Here is a 19,215-nt window from a genome sequence, read left to right as displayed (position 1 = left end):
GGGCCTAGTTCTACCGCCAAGCGGCAGTACTCAGTATTGTTGTGTTCCGGTTTGAAGGGTGAGTGAGCCAGTGTAACTGCAGGCACAAGGGACGTAACATTTTGGTTCCCAAAATTGGTGGCGCATTGGTGATGTAAGGAATGGTTAATATTTCTTACGACGGCATTGTCTATGGGTGGTGGTGACCACTTACCATCGGTTGGCCCAGTTGCTCGTCCGCATCATAAATAAAATATATATATCGTAACATGTCTAACTATTAAACTAACCTCCGGTTTCTGAAACCTTGATCAATGTCAAATTAACCATTTTGACTAAATACTGACCGCTCATTGGACGCCTATTGCGTCATCGGCTGTCAAAGACCAATGATCGTTCAGATTAAAGCTAAATTATTTTATTTTACTTTGATCACCGTTTTAGAAACTGGAGGTTAACCAAGCAAATCAGATTAACAGTTAAACTTATCGTATGTAACGTTACTTAAATCACTTAGATTTACGACTACACCATATAACTTCAATGTTCATTATAATTTTATTGTTTTATAATGACTGTGTTTATATTTTAAAACATTGAATTTTTTTTTAATTTAATAACAAACGCTTTTAAATGCACCTACAGTATTAATACTCTACTTCTGTAAAGGTAGAGTATTCTTCCTACCAGTACTCTTACTCTCCTTGTGTAACTCTAGTGATTACTGATGGTCCTTAATAAATAAATAGAGCTATTCTGGATGTCAAAACTAAAAAAATATTGCAAAAAAATGTCAGTATGTGATATGCAACTATGACTTTAATTATTATAAAATTTATATGACTCACGTATCAAAATATCGTATCACTCATAAATAAATAAATATAATAAATATATGACAACATCACATACATTACTCTGATCCCAATGTAAGTAGCTAAAGCACATAGGGATTGTATCAGGAGTTTTCTATGTCATGCGATTGGACACTAAATTGGCTGTTTAGCGAGCGACTTAATCGTGCGTGGCCTAATAAAGAAATAATTTGAAAATTCGTACCCACGTACTAAGGTATTGTTTTAGATTTTTGTCAATAACGTAGCAATGTTACGTTTGCTTAAGAATAAGAAACTCTTTATATATTTTTTCGTAAAAAATAGTAGTACAGCAATGCAATTTAAGATTTCCTTCGTATCTCAATTGTGAAATAACGACAACCGATTTACTTATGACGACCTCCGTGGTCGAGTAGTGTGTACACCGGTTTTCAAGGGTACGCCACTCCGAGCCCCCGGGTTCGATTCCCGGCCGAGTCGATGTAGAAAAATTCATTTTCTATGTTGTTTTGGGTCTGGGTGTATGTGGTACCGTCGTTACTTCTGATTTTCCGTAACACAAGTGCTTTAGCTACTTACATTGGGATCAGAGTAATGTATGTGATGTTGTCCAATATTTATTATTTATTTATTTTGTAGACACGAGCGCCACGAATACACTAATGCACAAGTGAACAGATCCCTTTGCTCCAAGAACCAGTATACCAATTTAGGTATATCAAGGGCTTTAATATTAACTCATCAAGAACGTCTGCGTATAATCGTTACAAACAGGTAAACGATGATGAGTACACTGACACATGACTCGGCAGTATAGGAGGAGCATATCTGTTTCTAAGTACATTATACGCGCATATTAGAAGGATTTGATACGTTGACGTAATATGTTCGAGGATTATAAACGGACGTTTGTTACGTTGAGGATGTAGATGATAATTAAATTCCATTGTGTCAAGTTTAACCAGCTCATTGTTTTAGCTTGATTATAACGCTGATCCCGAGATGGTTCGAACTCTAAATTCGGTTTGGACTAGGAAGTTCAATTTTTCTGTCAACTAATTCATATTTGCATCATGGAATAATAGATTTGGCTGTGGTACGCTCTCTGAAAGGACGCCAAGCATTTGGTTCTGTAATTGATCTTTCTTATAGCGTATCGGTTTGCCGTCCTACCTGATAATGAGAGTGAAAAAATTGCGAGCACGTACGAACATATTGGCTGCAAAAAGGTAAAACTATTTTCCACACACAAAGAACACTCCACTAATTTATAAATATTTTTAACATAACATTATCGGCAAAGCTAGAAGTATACAGATAATTTAAGCTTTGTCAACATTAATTTAAAAACGAATACTATGCCCACTAAAGGATAAATATTTTTTTCGAAAACTTGGTGATTATGATCAGTCATGTTTCATTTAGAGCAGATAAGTAATAAAATACCAGCTTTTAAAAGTTTCTCTGTTGGACTAAATCATCCTCTCATTTTGAAAAGGCACTAATTCCACCACACTGGTAATGGACCATGGATTGGTGAATACATATGCAGGTTTCATAATCATCACCGTAAGACTTCCCGAGCTGGACAAGCCTTCCCCAAGAATGTCCGCGATAGCCAGTAATACGCTACCCACATCCAACGACTTCCCACGAACTTCAGTCCACGTGAATTACGTTCGCTTTTCACTTTGGCATGCAATGTTAAATCATTACGCTTGATAGCGTGTACCGTTAATAAAGTATATTTTATAACATGAGCTCGCAGACTTTATGACTTGTGATTGAATTCAGTAATCATAGCAAATGGAAGTCGTAGATCTACTGAGGCAATTGTACAATAATCATATTATATTGTACTGTGAATTACAAGCCGGATCGGGTTGGACATGTAACACGTCTAATAGAATTTAGCGTCAATGTATAAAGAGATAAATGTGTTTGTTTGTATGTTGGAGGTATTCTCCGAAATTAAGGATTTTTTTTTTACTATTAATTAGTAACATTATGCCTGAGTGATAGAGGCTATCGGGAGGAGGGAAATTATATTTATATCATTATCATTATTAATATATTGTACCCGTATTGATAAGTTGTGAAGCGGACCGGGGGGGGAAGATCGTGCGCTGGAGATGTACTAATTTTATTTTTATCGCTATTAATCTCATTATTAAAAATTCAAATAAAGAAGTTACGTGATCGACCCACTGGCCCATCTCCGCTCATAAATAAATAAATGGATAAGATACTAAAAAATAATGCAGACCTATATGGTTTCTCAGTTCAAACAGCTCTTAAGAAAACCTGTCTGTTAGTAAAGTACTGATATTGTCCTCCTGACCGATTTCCGCCACAGCTGCGATACTATCCAACTTTGAAGGGCATGTACACTATGTATTCCATGACAATTCGTTTGTAGAAACTCATATGGATAAGAACCTCCCTTCACTTATTTTACCACGAAACACTATTACCATAAGGTATTACTTAATTTTGTTAAGTTCCAGTTTTAAGAGTGAGTGACCCAGTGTAAATACATGCACACGGGACGTAACTCCATCGTAGTTTCCAAGTTTGGTGCTACATTGTCGAAGTAAGAACGTTTAATATTTCGTACAGCAGAAATGGTTGTAGGTGTTAGACACCACTTTCAAACAGGTGACCCATTTGATAATCCGTCTATCTATAATGACTTTAAAAAAAATGAAATATTTTTTTTTATAATCTGTTGAGACAGCCAATACGATATAAGTACAGGAACGACGGCTTTACAAGTCAGAATTAACTACCAAACTCCGCTGCTGAAGCCGATTTAAAGGTGCCTTTAAGGGCTTACTTCAATAAAAAATATTTTGTATTAATAGGTTATCATGAAACAGCAACATATACAAGCCTTTATAAGCTTACCACTAGACTAATGAGGCTTTTATTCAATGTTCAATAGTCAACTAATCATGCAATGATTTCTAACTGTTGTGGATAAAATACTATTGTATAGAAATAGAATACAATCAATGCTTTGTTTCAGCATAATAGGCAGAACTGGTTACTTTAGCGTTAATTAACAAAGGCTGATATTAAATATTAAACTCAATGTGTGCCATATTAAACCAAACATTATTAAAACAACGGAGACCATATATAGTAAATGCGAAGTATGTTAATGGCTAAACCACAATAGCTGAATCACATTTGATAAAATTTGGCATGAAGCAAGCTTGAACTCCAAAGAAGAAGTAGGAACTCCATAGGTTTTAATGCCCAATACCTGACGTTCAGCCCCTAAAACGCGACCGATGCCACGGGCAATTAATAGTATTTTGTAATTATAATATAGATTGAGATTTTCTTTCTTTTTAGAAAAGAACGTCTGGGTTTAGGCTCGGGTTCCATCACAGAACAATAATTATTGTAAAAAAAACAGCATTGTAAATCTGTTTATTTGAAAAGAGCAACTATGCGAGTTTCTTGCCGTTTCTTCTCGCTGGAGGCTGCTTTTCGAAACGGTGGTAGTATTTTAATATCGACGATTCAAAAACGTTTCGTTGTGAAGTTAACTTGAAAAAAATTGATTTGATTGCTCATGAGTTAAACGTTGATCTAATTCTGAGACAATGGGTTACAATATTTAGAATTTTGCTTATAAATCATTTGGACGATCAGGAAAACTATGTATGCATTTGTTTTAGTAAACTACTACATAAACCCGTAGTCGACCAGTGGAAAAATCCATACCGTGTACTTATAAGGATCTCTGTCCAGTACTATTATGTATTTTTCATAACTAACTTAACTATGTGTGAAACTAAAGTTATAAATAAGTTCATGCACAAGAAACAACTTCATATAATACATTTTAAAATGTTTTCAATGAGAGAATAAACCTCCGTCTAATATTAAGTTGTTTCAGACTGAAGGGTGTCATGAGTATGTTAAACAATAATATCAAGGATTAAAAAGCCTGAACTATATATGGTAAGGAACAAACACTCTCACTGTACTGTAGGTAAAGCTATCTGTAGGTCAGCGCTAAACATGCAGTTGTAATATTCCTGTATTCTGGCTTAAATTAAGTGTGTGCGAGTATAAAACCATACATAACAATAGTATTTTATTTTATTTATATATTTTAATGTTAGTGAGCGATGGTGACCGGAAAGTGACCGCTTATCATCAGGGAACCATTTTATCAGTATGTATTTCTTAAAATTAAAGCACGAGAAGAAGGAATATAATTTCCAACATTGTTGAGAGTCAAGTAAATGGACAGTATTAAGGTCTGCCAAATCATCAATTTAATTGGCGGTAGTATTATACATGGTCGTCTGGGTAGATACCACGCAGTCATCAGATATTCTACCGCCAAACAGTAGTACTTAGTATTCTTTTGTTGCCGTTTGAAGGTTTGTAAAGCCATTGAATGTAAAAGCCAAAGGGTCATAACAAATTCGTTTCCAAGGTGACGTTGACCACTTACTATCTGGCACATCTGCCATCCTTATGTCATTAAAAACACTTTTCATAATTTCATATAGATTACCCCAATAAAATAATCATATAAAATTGGTCGTTAATGATAAAATTGGGTACGTACAAACATGAGCCCTACCTTTTTTAAAGTTAGTTAAAAACTTGAATTGATGTCTGTAACATTATTCATGTGATATCTGGTTATAAAGTTGACGTACCTCAATATAAAACTTCGTAACGGAATGTTTGTCGGAGCGGAGTCTCATTATATTAGTTCTCAATGATTAATGGTGTGTATTGTTTTTACTGGAATCAAATTAATTATGATTATATATTTCTGAACGATTTCGGCGACGCCATCTCGAGATACTACGCGAGTTTAACGGGATCTGTGTGTGAGAAGAATGAAAGAGTAAAGCAAATAATCTCTAAGATCTATAAGAGACAAAAAGGTTCAGACACACTTGCGCCCTATATTATTTCCTTCGTCGATCCTAAATAGCTTGTCTTTAGTATGCGCTGTTATGCTAATGTTTAGTTTAAAAAGAGAATTATTGTTAATTATTTAATAATACATTTAAAAAATATATAAGATCACTTGTAAAAAAAAATATTTGCGCGGCAATTCCAAAATCGATAGATGGACGGAGATATTTCAGTAAAATTTTAAGGACGTGTTATATTAATACACATTACGTGAGAGAAAGAGAACTTGAACATGATGAAGAGAGAAAGAGAAGTATATATTTTCACTTGTATCACGTGTACGGTGAACTGCAAATGTATTTTTTTAATTTTCCATTGGTGTGCCTACATTTCTATGTAGAAATAAATTAACCTAATTATAAACTTAGTCGGTAAATGCCGACAAACGAATACATTATGCAAATGCAAACTCTATTTTACAAGGAAATTAATTAATAGAATTTTGAATGTATAAAATTTCGTCTTATTGAAAGTAAAGTTCTCTAAACATAGCAACGGTCTTTAACAAATAACTTAAACTTAACAATTCTTACACTTGTTCCGAATTCAGCTGTTTCTCCACAACTTAATTGTATATTGTTTAAACATTTTGAAACTTAAACAATACATTCGAAGTTGTATACAACTTAGAATATTCGAACAATTATATTATTCAGTCTTGATATTAAGAACAATAAAAATAGCTAAGCAAGAGCAATCGAAATTAAATTACCAAAAAACAGTCTTTTGGATCTGGAAGAACAATTTTAAAACCCGATGTGGAACTTGATCATTAATAAACGAAAGGTGATATGTGACACATACGTCCGTCACACATACGTCCTATTTAGCGTAGAGTAAACCCTTGCGAATCCGGTAGTTACTAGTTATACAACGAAAAACAAACACGTAACTAAATATTTAACGTTTTTAAGATCGGAACAAGCATCGGGTTCTTAATTTAAAAAAAAACAAAATAGATTCGACTTTTTAAATCTTTGGGTCATCGTCTTTCTCATATATTAAATACGGCATAAATTTCAAAAATAGCGCTTAAAGCAGCTGTTATCACAAATCCTATTCAAGAACAATAGTGTATTAAGAGTAGATTTATTAGGTATTCAGCTCTGCGGTGTCGTTCACCGCAACTTTGGGAGCGCGTGAATTGTTCTTAGATTGGAAAACTTTTAGTTGGATTGAGAACGACTAGTTAATAATGGAATTTCTGTATTGTTTTAATGTGATCGTTGATATGTTTGTTCGAATCAAATTAACAAATTGACTGTATTTACCGATTAATCCTTTTCCAAAATTATCAGTTGCTTAACACTAGCGACCCGCCCCGGCTTCGCAAGAGTGTAATGTAGGTTATCCTTAAGAGATAGACATATACCATCGTGGACGTTTTTGAAGACCTTTTTAAGATGTATAATATGACATCACATTAGAAACCTCTAAAATTATCAGTATTTCTCAACTATATAATGTATGTATTATACATATAATACCTTCCCCTCGAATCACTCTATCAATAAACAAAAACCGCATCAAAATCCGTTGCGTTGTTTTTAAGATCTAAGCATACATAGGGACAGACAGCGCGAAGCGATTTTGTTTTATACTATGTATTGATTTGAATATATGTATATACTAGCCCCCCATTACATCAGAATCGATCCCATCGTTTAGGAGAAGTGCGGTCGCGTACACACGTACAGAAAATGTATAAATATAAATATATATTAAAATACCATTATAAGAATTGGCATGTACGCTACGTAAATATAATTAATTTATCTTTGGTGAGTGTTTTTAGTTAAGTTTTCTTGGTCTAACTATGAATTTTGATAAATCAATATTCCTAGCCATATAGCTTTGTGAACTCATCTTAAATAAATAAATAAAATGTAAACGAGTTCGATGTGACTAAAAATAATAATAATACTCTCACATACATCACCATGCAAAAAGCTGCTATTTTAAATACTTGTCGAATAGCACGTAAGTTTTTAGAATCTGATAATAAGCTGACTGACTGTACTGACTGACTTTTTCACTCCCCAGATACACTTGGTCATTGACCCGTGTGACTGGAATATTTGCCCCATTATTTGGGAGATAAATAGTCCATAAAATAATAATAATAATAATCCCTCTGAGTTTTTTCACCGTTTCTTGCGCCGTTTCTTCCGTGTTTCTTTCAGAACTGGAAGTTGAATTTTGATAATCAATAATAAAGTGTAATAATACTTCTATATCAAATAAAGAAATTTGAATTGTGATGGATTAGTGTTAGTTAATTTATATTTAGTTGACTATTCATTTCATCTCAGGAAAAGAGTAAATACTAAATTTCTTACTGGATCTACATATGCCGAGTTCACTTCAATAATGTCTATTTCAAATTGATATTATTAAAAAAAATATAATTCAAATATTGTTTTATTTATGAACCTATTATCATTTTAGATGACAGATATTTATAGACATAGGAACCGCAACTGCGTCAAATTGTATGAAAACTAACCATATATTGCGTTGAGGCAAAACCACGACAGACTATAAATCTAATGGCTTTCAAGTGCATACTTGATTATTATAATAAAATTGACGTAAACCACTTCAATAGACAGATAATTCATTTAAAAATAAAACATCAATAAAATTATCCTTTAGAAAAAAACACGAAACTCAGCGATTCACGATTGAGAAATGTCAGAAAATGATTACATATGTTCTACTGCTGGACTAAAGTAACACGAGAGAAATAATTAACACAAAATAAGCACATGAAAACAGAGTTTGCCCGGAGAAGAAACTGATATATTTTTTTTAAATTTAATATATAGGATTGGCATTTGTGCCACACGTCGTCACCACCGCCCATAGACATTGGCGTTTTAAACACATAAACCATTCGCTTCATCGCCAATATGTTATATTATGAACCAAGATATTATGTAATGTAGAATATCTGATGAGCAGTTGGTACCAAAACAACTTTTACAAAAGTCAACTTCAAGCGAAGAGCCTCTTGGTACTATACATACATATCAACCGATTAAATAAAGAAGAAACGTATACTGGGATAAAAACTTATTAAATGAAGTCAATTTAACTCACAAACACAGCACACGCCAAACCCATGTGCGCAGTCACCAGAAGCTTTTCCATCCCTCTGGCGACAGTCGTACGGGTTGAGACAGATCCCTGCTCTCGCGATAGTAAAACCAGAGGGCTGGCATTCCTTCTCACCACCCACAGGGAAGAAATTGAGCACTTTACCCAATGAGAAAATACTACCTGTAACAGAAAATTATGAAACATTAAAAAATTTAAAAGTTATTTTTTTTATGGTTTAGGTTGGCGAACGAGCATATGGGCCATCTGATGGTAAGTGGCCACCACCGCCCATAGACAATGAATATAAGAAATATTAACCATTCCTTACATCGCTTATGCGCCAGCAACCTTGGGAACTAAGATGTTATGTCTCTTGTGCGTGTAGTTACACTGGATCAATCACCCTTCAAACCGGATCACAACAATACTGAGTACTGTTGTTTGGCGCTAGCACCTAGTACAAAGCCACTACCACCAAGTGTATTTTGGTTGATATCTTGTTCCCAATTACTAATAATAAGATTAATCTTAAATTTGATTACAAATATGAACACAGAATAACAAAAAGAATGAGAAATTTATAAAGTTTTGGCCGGGCAGAATATGGCCTGCATATTTTTTTTCGTTTTTTATAATCCATATGGACACCTCGTGGATATGGATATGGATCCTTAAAATATTAGCAATTTATCAGTGAAAGTCTCGTTGAATGGACTCAGCTGTTTCGGAGATTAGAGAACATTTTTTTCGGAGAACAAATAGTGATTTATGAATATGATTTAAATATTCATAAATCACTTGAATTTTATTTATTTATATAAATGAACAGGTAAGTTTTCTTTTTCCTTAATCGTTGTATCGTTGTATGAAACAATTTCGCAAATTGGATAAGAAACACGTGAAACCAAACGCCGCAAGTTCAAACCGATTAAGTTCCACTCACTGAGTTTTGCATTATAAGAACGGCTTTTGGGCAATTTGTTTTCTTATTACTTAGTGAAACGAAACTGACTGACCCTTCTGTCAAATATTCGCAACGAAAATAATAGGATTAAAGGATTGCAAACTAAAGGGTGTACAATATGCACACGGCCTTACTGGTTTTAAATATGCTAGTATGAATTATTAATGTATTTATTAATTTTTAATTGTACATCATATTGAAAAGAACAAACAAAATCATGTAAAAAAATGGTGCGCAAAATCGGTGTTGTCGCTTGTTAAAAATCCATTAGCGATTTTGAGGGAGAATGAATAAATGCAAAAAATTTATATTAAAATAATATAAATAAATTAATTTAAAATAAAATCGAATTAAATCTAAATCATCCATTTATATCACTTTAAGAACCTTTAAAACGACGTTACGTTGTTCGCTCCAAAAATTTTATAGCATTTAAATATCTGAAAAGCAATACAATGAAACAGATAACAGTTTATTCCAGCAGTTAAAGCTATTAAAGAGTCTAAATACGGCGAGAATACGCTAAGACCATTCGTTGCCAACTTCAGGAAGATTAACGGGGCCTAAGAAAATAAAACGAAACCTTAATCCTAGATTATCTCGTTAAATCTTTGTTTTCTAAGTCCGTTACGTTAACGATTTGTGAACATTGTAACAAGAGCCCTTGTTGTATTGAAAAAGACACCCACTAAGAGAATCATAACATTATGATACCTCGTTGATACCTCTCCTCAGATATCAGGTTTCTTTCCGAAGCGGTGGTAGTTTTTTTTGAAATTAGGTATATGTTTAGGTGAATGTTGCCTTTTTATGATAAGTAAACATGTATTCGAACATAAAGTTCTCTTTCATAATCCGAAGTTATAAATTTGTCATTTACATTTCTGTTCCTTGGAAAACACGTATGGATGTAGCCAAAAAGGCTAAAATCTCTCTTCGGTTATTTCAAGTCACCATCCCTATGGAAAAAAGAAAAAAAAACAAACCCAATAAGTTCATATCGCCGGTTCTTCTCAGGTCTGAATAACATGAATAAATAAGTGTAATGATTCAATAATTAATAAAGAATTTTGATTTGATTTGTTTTAAGAATAATAAAATAACGTTAAAATGTCCCGCACAACCCTTAGTCACCTTAACCAAAATTTCAGCCTTGAAAACATGATAATGTCTTTCCAGGAGGATTTGATACGACTTAGTAATTTAGTATTTTTAATTATTTAATAAATATCTTTAATTTAGAATTCTACAGATATTTAAAGTGATATTATAAATCATTCAATATATCTGCATTATTTTATAAACAACATCTATTTAATTAGGCTCATTAAATCAATACTCCACAAAAACCATTTTATGATTGCTATATTTTTGCAAAATAAATTCGCCGTTCCATAATATTTTTGGCGATATTCCAATTCTATTAGCTTTGAGGAATTTAAAATTTAAGTTTTTTTTTTTCCTAATAATATTTTAAAGCATATTATGAAAATATTGGTGAATTATGTCTTTTTTAATCGATGTATTCATGATTTATACATCCCCTTAATATATTTAATAAGTACAGGTTGCGGTTAGAACGCAAAGTAGGTCATGCATTGAAGTCATCATATTTCAGATAAACTCGTGAACGACAGCCTTTTTCTATTCAGGAGGCATGAAGCTCCCACACTGCTTCATTATTGGCGTAGCTATGATAGGTCAAGGCGATGCGTTTTTTTTTATGATATAGTTAGGCCGTTTCATAAACATTAACATCAGCGCTGTGAGAAATATTAACCATTCCTTACATCATAAATACGCCACCGCCCTTGAGAACTGACTGACTCACCCTTTAAGCCGGATCACAACAATACTAAGTATTTCTGCTTGGCTGTAGAATACAATAATGTACCTACCCAGACGGGCTTATACCCTACCATCGAAAAATGCTATGCACTACTCCTATGGTGAGTTAGATCCCTTGCGCTAATACTTAAAATATATATATTGGCCCACATCACATAAATTACTCTGATCCCAATGTAAGTAGCTAAAGCACTTGTGTTATGGAAAATCAGAAGTAACGACGATACCACAAACACCCATACCCAAGACAACACACAACAACTAATGAACTTTTTCTACATCGACTCGGCTGAGATCGAACCCGGGACCTCGGAGTGGCGTACTCATGAAAACCGGTACACATTAATCGACCACGGAGGTCACCAGAAAATAACTGTGTTATAAGTAATAGGCATATGTATAAGAAGTATCTGGCAAACGAAACCGAAAAAGAAAAATTTATTTACAGCTATATCTATAAATATAAAGCTATACGTTGTTTGTTTGCGTTTTCGCGCACTGACGCCTAAAGTGCGTTGGAAACACACATGACAGAATTCCATCAAACATGTGCATGTTTTCACAAAATATTTTCTTCACTACTGAATCTGATATTGATGACATAACTTATCCACCCAAAATCAACAGTCGAACTTTCGAACCAATCGTCGATTTTAGTCTAGCAGTATGAGTCTAGTTCACGGACGTTACTGTATTGTGTAAAGTGGCCTTATTTGAGCTGCAAAAGATTTTAATACCTTTTTTCTCAATCAGTATCGTCGAAAAAACGTAAAAAAATATTTAAGAACCATGTATACCAATTTTATTTAAAATTTACTCTCAAACAAGGTGTACAATAAAAACTTTAGAGGTTTAATTTTTTTTTTATCGACGTTTAGTCTTATTTAGCGGAATTTGAAATTGGTCCTAAAACAATCTGGAGGAGATGGCATCACTGCTGTCGCCTAATAAATCAGTGTGGACAGACTTTGCGCTGAACAAACTTGTTACACTTTTACCAAAAATCACAGGATACAGAGGTGCTGATAAGCTGCGCGAGGCACATTTATAATCGCCCAATCGAGCAAAGTCCACGACGTATACCCACCTCTTAGCTAAAACATTAGACCATCCTCTGTTAATGGGATATAAATTTTCTTTAGGCTTGTCCTGCTATATGAAATAATCTACTTATATCCAACAAAACTTAGTGTGTCAGCTCATATACTTCTGAGAAAAGTGTATCTATCATTACAAGAACAAGTCCGTCGTAATGTAGAACCAGTTGTTCGAGTTGAACTCCAGCTAACATAACTATCAAGACAAGACCAGGCCAAGTTCTTGTGAGCTTTGTAGACTTATCAATTACCTAAGTGGAGACGTACTAATTTAATTCCTTATTGGATTCCGATATTCGAATGTCTTTTGTAGAAAATATTTCTGGCACTCCTCCAAATAATGAAAAGGTTAAATGTTGCCAATATGATATACTCGTATATTGGAAAGAAAACAAAAGTACAGCAAATCTTTTGAAAATATTGTATTTCTTAATATTTAGAAATAATAAGCAAGTTATGTTTAAACAATATAAATTATATGTGTTATTTTCTCCACATACATGTTCGTGTCTTGGAATACATTATTTACTTTAATTTCAGTTGCATTTTTGTTCCGAATTTAAATTTTATGAACCAAACTAGTGACCCCCTCCGGCATCGCACGATTGCAATTCACTAACAAAGAAAATGAGAAGGGCGCATAGCAACAATAAGTTAAGTTAATATATTTATAACCTTTTTATTTATTTATTAGTTTATATAAGTACGTTACAAGTAAGAAATATGTAAATATAATGACTCTATTGTGAAACATGGATCAAATTGTATCCACGGCTTATGTATTCATATAAGGATAATTTGAACAGCCAATGTTAACATTTTATCGTCACGGCCATCCATTTCGCACCGAGAGGTTTCTTTAATTGCACACAATTTGTAATCAGTGATATCTTTTAAAGTATTCATTCGAATGTTATAATTTAACAGAATATTTTAATCTATATTAAATACCCAAGATAACTAACATTTTTATCTGAACAAGGATATAATGAACCGGAGAAAATGACTTCGCAAGTAACCTTTTGTTTTTAACTAATTTGTAGTAGATAAAAATAATCTTTACTAATTAAACTTAAAAGATAGTTACAAACTTGCGGACTTCTCCGTAAGTCTTTTTAAGACCTACAATTTTATACTTTGTTGTATTTTTACAATTATTTTACATTTTCTTTCTGTATCTCCTAAAGTTAAGCCAGTGTTGACCATGTAAGTCAGTAAGTACAGTCAGCAAAGTCAGTCTCAGCAATTTTCTACAAATTATGGACAAATCGTACAAACGAACATTCCTTGCTTTCTGAACCGCGTCGAAATCCGTTGAATGGTTTCAAAGAAGTTAACTCAGATACAGATAGACGCAAAATACGACTAATTTTATTCTATCGACTTAGATAATAAATTTTGCAATAACTTTGTATTTAGAGTCACGTATAGTACCTTCATCTTGCTCAAAAACAAGGTAAAATATAAAAGGAAAAGTCACTATAATATTTTGTTTACGAACACAAAGTGCTTGTACGTGAGAGACATTTGAAATTCCAAAGCAAACATTGACTTCGTTGTAAGGAATGATTTAATGGCCTTCGGGACATTTAACCGTGTACCACAGATCGTATTATACATAACACGAACTTTACAAGTAGGAGTAATATTTACTTTTTTTTTTTTTTACGAAAACACCTCATTTCCGCTCGCAGCTTCACCCACGAGTAGGAGAAGGGGATGGGATTGGATAGCCAATCTTATCTCTAACAACGGTTAACGTGTCATAACAATCGATTGAATAGTAAGGCCTGAAGTGACGTAACAAACAAACTCAGTGTAACCTTTTTCATGTCATACAGGTGGATTGGCAAATGGGCCTCCTGATAGTAGATATTCTACCGCCAAACAACATTACTCAGTATTGTTGTGATCCTGTTTGAAGGGTGAGTGAGCCAGTGTAACTACAGGCACAAGAGACATAACATCTTAGTTCCCAAGGTTGCTGGCGCATTGGCGATGTAAGAAATGGTTAATATTTCTTACAGCGCCATTGTCTATAGGCGATGGTGACCACTTACCATCAGGTAGCCCATTTGCCCGTCCGCCTAACTATTAGATTATGACGGGTAATATTTTGTAGATCTATGGCACATACTGTATAAGTGCCACTTTGCATACTGTATAAGTACCTACTACTTTAAAACTTTCAAATAATATAGGTGTAATTTCCCTTCACAATAATCCTTTGTTTTATAACTATTTTCTCCGACTAGCTTTACAAATCTATAACTTAGATCTGATGCTAATAAAATATAATTCTTATAATTCGATTAATGATTATATTAAACCCAAAAAACTTGGAGTTTTTATTCGTTATTTTTAGTTTATAGAATAAATAATGTAAGTGTTATTTTTATTTCGGTATAATATGCGTTGCAAACCGCTTCACGTTTCAATCAAACAGAATTTTAATTCGTATAAACTTGGAATGACGATTCCAAAGTGTCAATAAAAGTCTACTTGAATGAAGTATATTTTTGTTTATTTCATATAATATGCAGAATTCATTTAAAAAAATAGTAATAATGAATACTTCGCATTCTCAACGAAGCGACGGATTTAGTTGCGAAAGAAATTGTCAGAGTTTGTTATTTGATAGAAATGAAGAATAACTAGTAGAAAAACTTCTATCTTTACGTCACAAACTTAATAGCATCTTAATATAAGTCGACTTAATTACAACTTGCATTCATTAAAACTACTGCTACCTTCATTAAGAAAACTTCTCTTTATAACTCCAAGAGACTTTAATTCAAAGGCGTCAATATGATGAGTTTGTTTTTATGAAGCTTAACTGCAAAAACAACGCTTCGCACTTGACAGCTTACATAACATACTATGAATACTCTGAGTCCTTAAAGGTATACAAAAAAATAACAATTCTTCTTCCTACATGGCATTCGTGTAGTAATCTGCTTCTTTATTACACTAAAAGCTAAGCATAAATATTTTAAATCAATCGTAATTAAATGTGATCCGTAACACGTCCAAATAATAACTCAAGCTGTGCCATCATTTTATCGCTCGAACTTTGGCAATTAGAGAAAAACATATTCAATTGGCAACTATTTTGAATCAATACTTTTCTGTCAATAAAAATCAGACCTTTCACTTTGGTCTAGATCAGATCCGGTGTTCGAATTCAATAAATCATAGTCTATTCCAACCACAAGAGGACAAAAGCCAATTGACACCGAATTGACGCGATACTATTGGGCCAGAGCTGAAATAATCTATTATATTAATTATGGATTTGTGAAAAAATGGCGTTTTGAACGTCGCAAAAATGTATATCGGAACTATGGAATTGAATTTAAAGTGTATATACGTAGTTTAGTAGAATACTGTGGTGTATTAATTAATAATATATTAGTCAAGTACGTATATATACATTCGTAAATGTAAGATTTGTTTATCTATTTTCCTTCTTCGATAGAATAGACGTGAGTATGACGGATCGATACGGAATCGTCTCCTATTCGTTTTTTGAATTTCATTAATTCTTCTTCATTTTTGCCCAGCGAAAGTGACCAGTTACATTATTTTAGTAGAACTTCAGAGAACACCATATATAATAACCATATTATGTAAAACCTCTACACACAAAATAATTCACTCCAATATAGATTATTCTGTCTTGTTATCGTATATTAATTTTAACATAAAATGTATATCTCGTCATCCACCCTTGAATTGTTTTGTGGTCAGTGTTCACTTTAATAATATATCATTTTATAATACAATTGTAAGATTTTGTCGCACTTACAACGATTTACTTTTAAAACACATTAGACATATTCAATCCCAATTTTCCGAAATTTAAAAACATTGTAAGTTATATTATATCTGTATAATATAGCTCAAAATTGTGTAAGTGCGTTATTTAAATGTATATTTGATTGTATTATCTTTGTGTATGAATGAACAAGGTTGATTAGAAAGACAAGGTTTATAAAAATATATTTTTGTAACATAATATATTCTGTGTAATTGACTAAATGAGTGGCCAAAACTCAGACTTAACAATATTGTATGTTTTCCAATTAAAACTTTTCGCTCGCAATTAAAAGTTTTCATGTAACAATAGTGAAAATTAGTACAACTATGCAATTAATTGAATTGAATCATTTATTTGACGCTAGAGATTCATTGTTCAAATTCGAATCGATCGTTTGTCTAAGCTTATGAAGCTGCAAATACCAAGGAACTGGATTTATATCGGGTCAGACCGGCGAATGTTTGTTGTTAAGAAATTCATTGTAGTAGACCTAGGGACTATAAAATACTAGTCCCTGAGGTTGACTACTGTTGCCGTTATTCGTTACATATCTGTCCATTTTCTGACATATTTACAATTCAATACCTAATTTTTTTAAATATATTAAAATAATCCAAGTTGTGGTTTAAGTGTGACTTTACAAGCATACGTCAATCCGTAACATAAAAAATAATTTTTGCCTTTAAATCTTCATCAATCATAGTTTGTATTAAACTTATTCAATAATATGTTTTACCAATTGTTAGTAAACTGTTTGTAAACTAATATCCGATACGACTCGCGCTACAATATTCTCCGTGCTCAAATGTATGTCATGGTGAAGGGTTTGTCGATGTGCACCCCTGAGAGCTACCCCGAGCAACGAGCGATGTTGTTTATATCACAACGACCCCCATCTGTGCCGGAGATGGCCATCGCAGTTTGATTGGATGAAAATCCTACATAACCCGTTTGATCAAGGCGCCCCTTAGGTATTTTCTGAAGGTGTCCTGCTTAAAAACAAAAAATCCTGAATCTAGTCGATGGACTGCAGCGCCATCTAATATCCAGTTATAAAAAATGAGAGCATAAAACATTTTTTCAAGAAAAAATACATCTACGTTTCATCTTTTATGGTGATCGGTCAAACCGTGTCGAAGTCGAGATCCATTTTTATAAATAAGATTCTACTATAGCGGAGAACTTTATTTGAAAAATGTTGAAAGTATTTTATGAAATTTTCTATCTTGTTGAAAAATACTGTGGAAGAGAGCGTGGAAAATATTATCGCCACGGGTAACGTATTTAAAATACTCGTATTTGTGAAATAGAGTATTACTTCCATTTAGTATTAGGTAAATATTGTTCTATATTGAAATGAATGAAATATACTTTATTGTACACCACAAACAAAACGAAACACACAGAAACAAAAGTAAAACAAAATTAGTAAAATAAAAATAAAAAATAAAAAAAAACGTAAAAACTAAAAAGTGTTGTACAATGGGCGGACTTATGGCTAATTAGCCATCTCTTCCAGACAACCCAATCTGAGAGAGAATTTTTAAAACCAACGTCGTAGGCGGTGCAGTCATAAACTTACATACAAATATTTATTATTTCTTTATTTTTTCTTAGTTATTAAATTATATAGAAAATAATGAATATTAATAAAAGACTAGTGGGTCGCACGCGACATTTCACGTTTAATCGAGTGATTTTTACAAATTTCGTAACTTATGACAGGTTTTGATTTGATTTAATGTCATTGTAAACTAAGGACGTCTGTTCGCACGTTTTAAATATCTTCTTTTTTTTTAATTCAGCCGTACCGCCGCTCTCTACCCGGTCAGTAACTTTTTTCCGCTCACTAAGATTAATTATTTGTTAAATTTTAAAATTTGGAAAATTGCAATCAAGAATCCTATTCAATTTTCTGCACATCTACTGCTGAAGCTCTTCAAAATAAGCCCATAATCAATCTTTTATGTGCAGATATCGTCCCATAATCACTGGGACTAATACGCTATTCTATTACGCTATTAATATGTAAGATAGAATCAAATAAAATAAAATAATATGGCTGTTGCGAGACGAAGAAATTGTAATTAAAGAAAACCAATAAATAAATATCGAATTATGACGGCATAAGATTAACGTTTCGATGTTTGTCGTCGCGCTCGCGGCCTTACCCCCGAAACGCTACAATAGTTTTACTTCAAAAACATTTTTGAAAATATATAATATATTTTCAAAAATGTTTTTACTAGATTTGTTGATTTTTTTTTCATTCATCTGATGAAACTTTGTACAGTATTACGTGCATGTATACTTCTAACATAGTAGTTAGGTACCAACATATACATTATAAAATATAAATGAATATCAAGTATTTGTTTTATATATTAAATCCACATTTTACAGATTTATACTGAATGTATAGTTACTTCCGTTTGGAAATGTAGATTATATTAAAGAGAATGATGTTTGTTTAAGTTTCTAACACATCAATCGTACACTTTTGAATAATATTTTTTTATCTAAATATATTTATAAGATTCGGAAAAGTATGGAAAGTAACTTAATTAGATTATATTTATAGCAAACTATCTTAATTACGTACAATGACAAGAA

At 32.8% G+C, this 19,215-nt stretch overlaps 1 protein-coding gene across 2 annotated transcripts in view; it reads right to left on the bottom strand.

Moving 5' to 3' along the window:
- Positions 1-19,215, bottom strand: part of LOC113394814 (uncharacterized) — a 63,902-nt gene that overhangs the window by 8,500 nt on the left and 36,187 nt on the right. For both annotated transcript variants that reach the window (XM_026632244.2, XM_026632245.2), the window contains exon 2: positions 8,874-9,053. In XM_026632244.2, coding sequence (XP_026488029.2) covers positions 8,874-9,053 — 180 coding nt within the window. The remainder of the gene's footprint in view (positions 1-8,873; positions 9,054-19,215) is intronic.

This window comes from Vanessa tameamea, chromosome 17 (genome assembly GCF_037043105.1).
Source record: "Vanessa tameamea isolate UH-Manoa-2023 chromosome 17, ilVanTame1 primary haplotype, whole genome shotgun sequence".
In the NCBI taxonomy this organism is placed as follows: domain Eukaryota; kingdom Metazoa; phylum Arthropoda; class Insecta; order Lepidoptera; family Nymphalidae; genus Vanessa; species Vanessa tameamea.
This window is presented reverse-complemented; position numbering and strand designations above follow the sequence as displayed.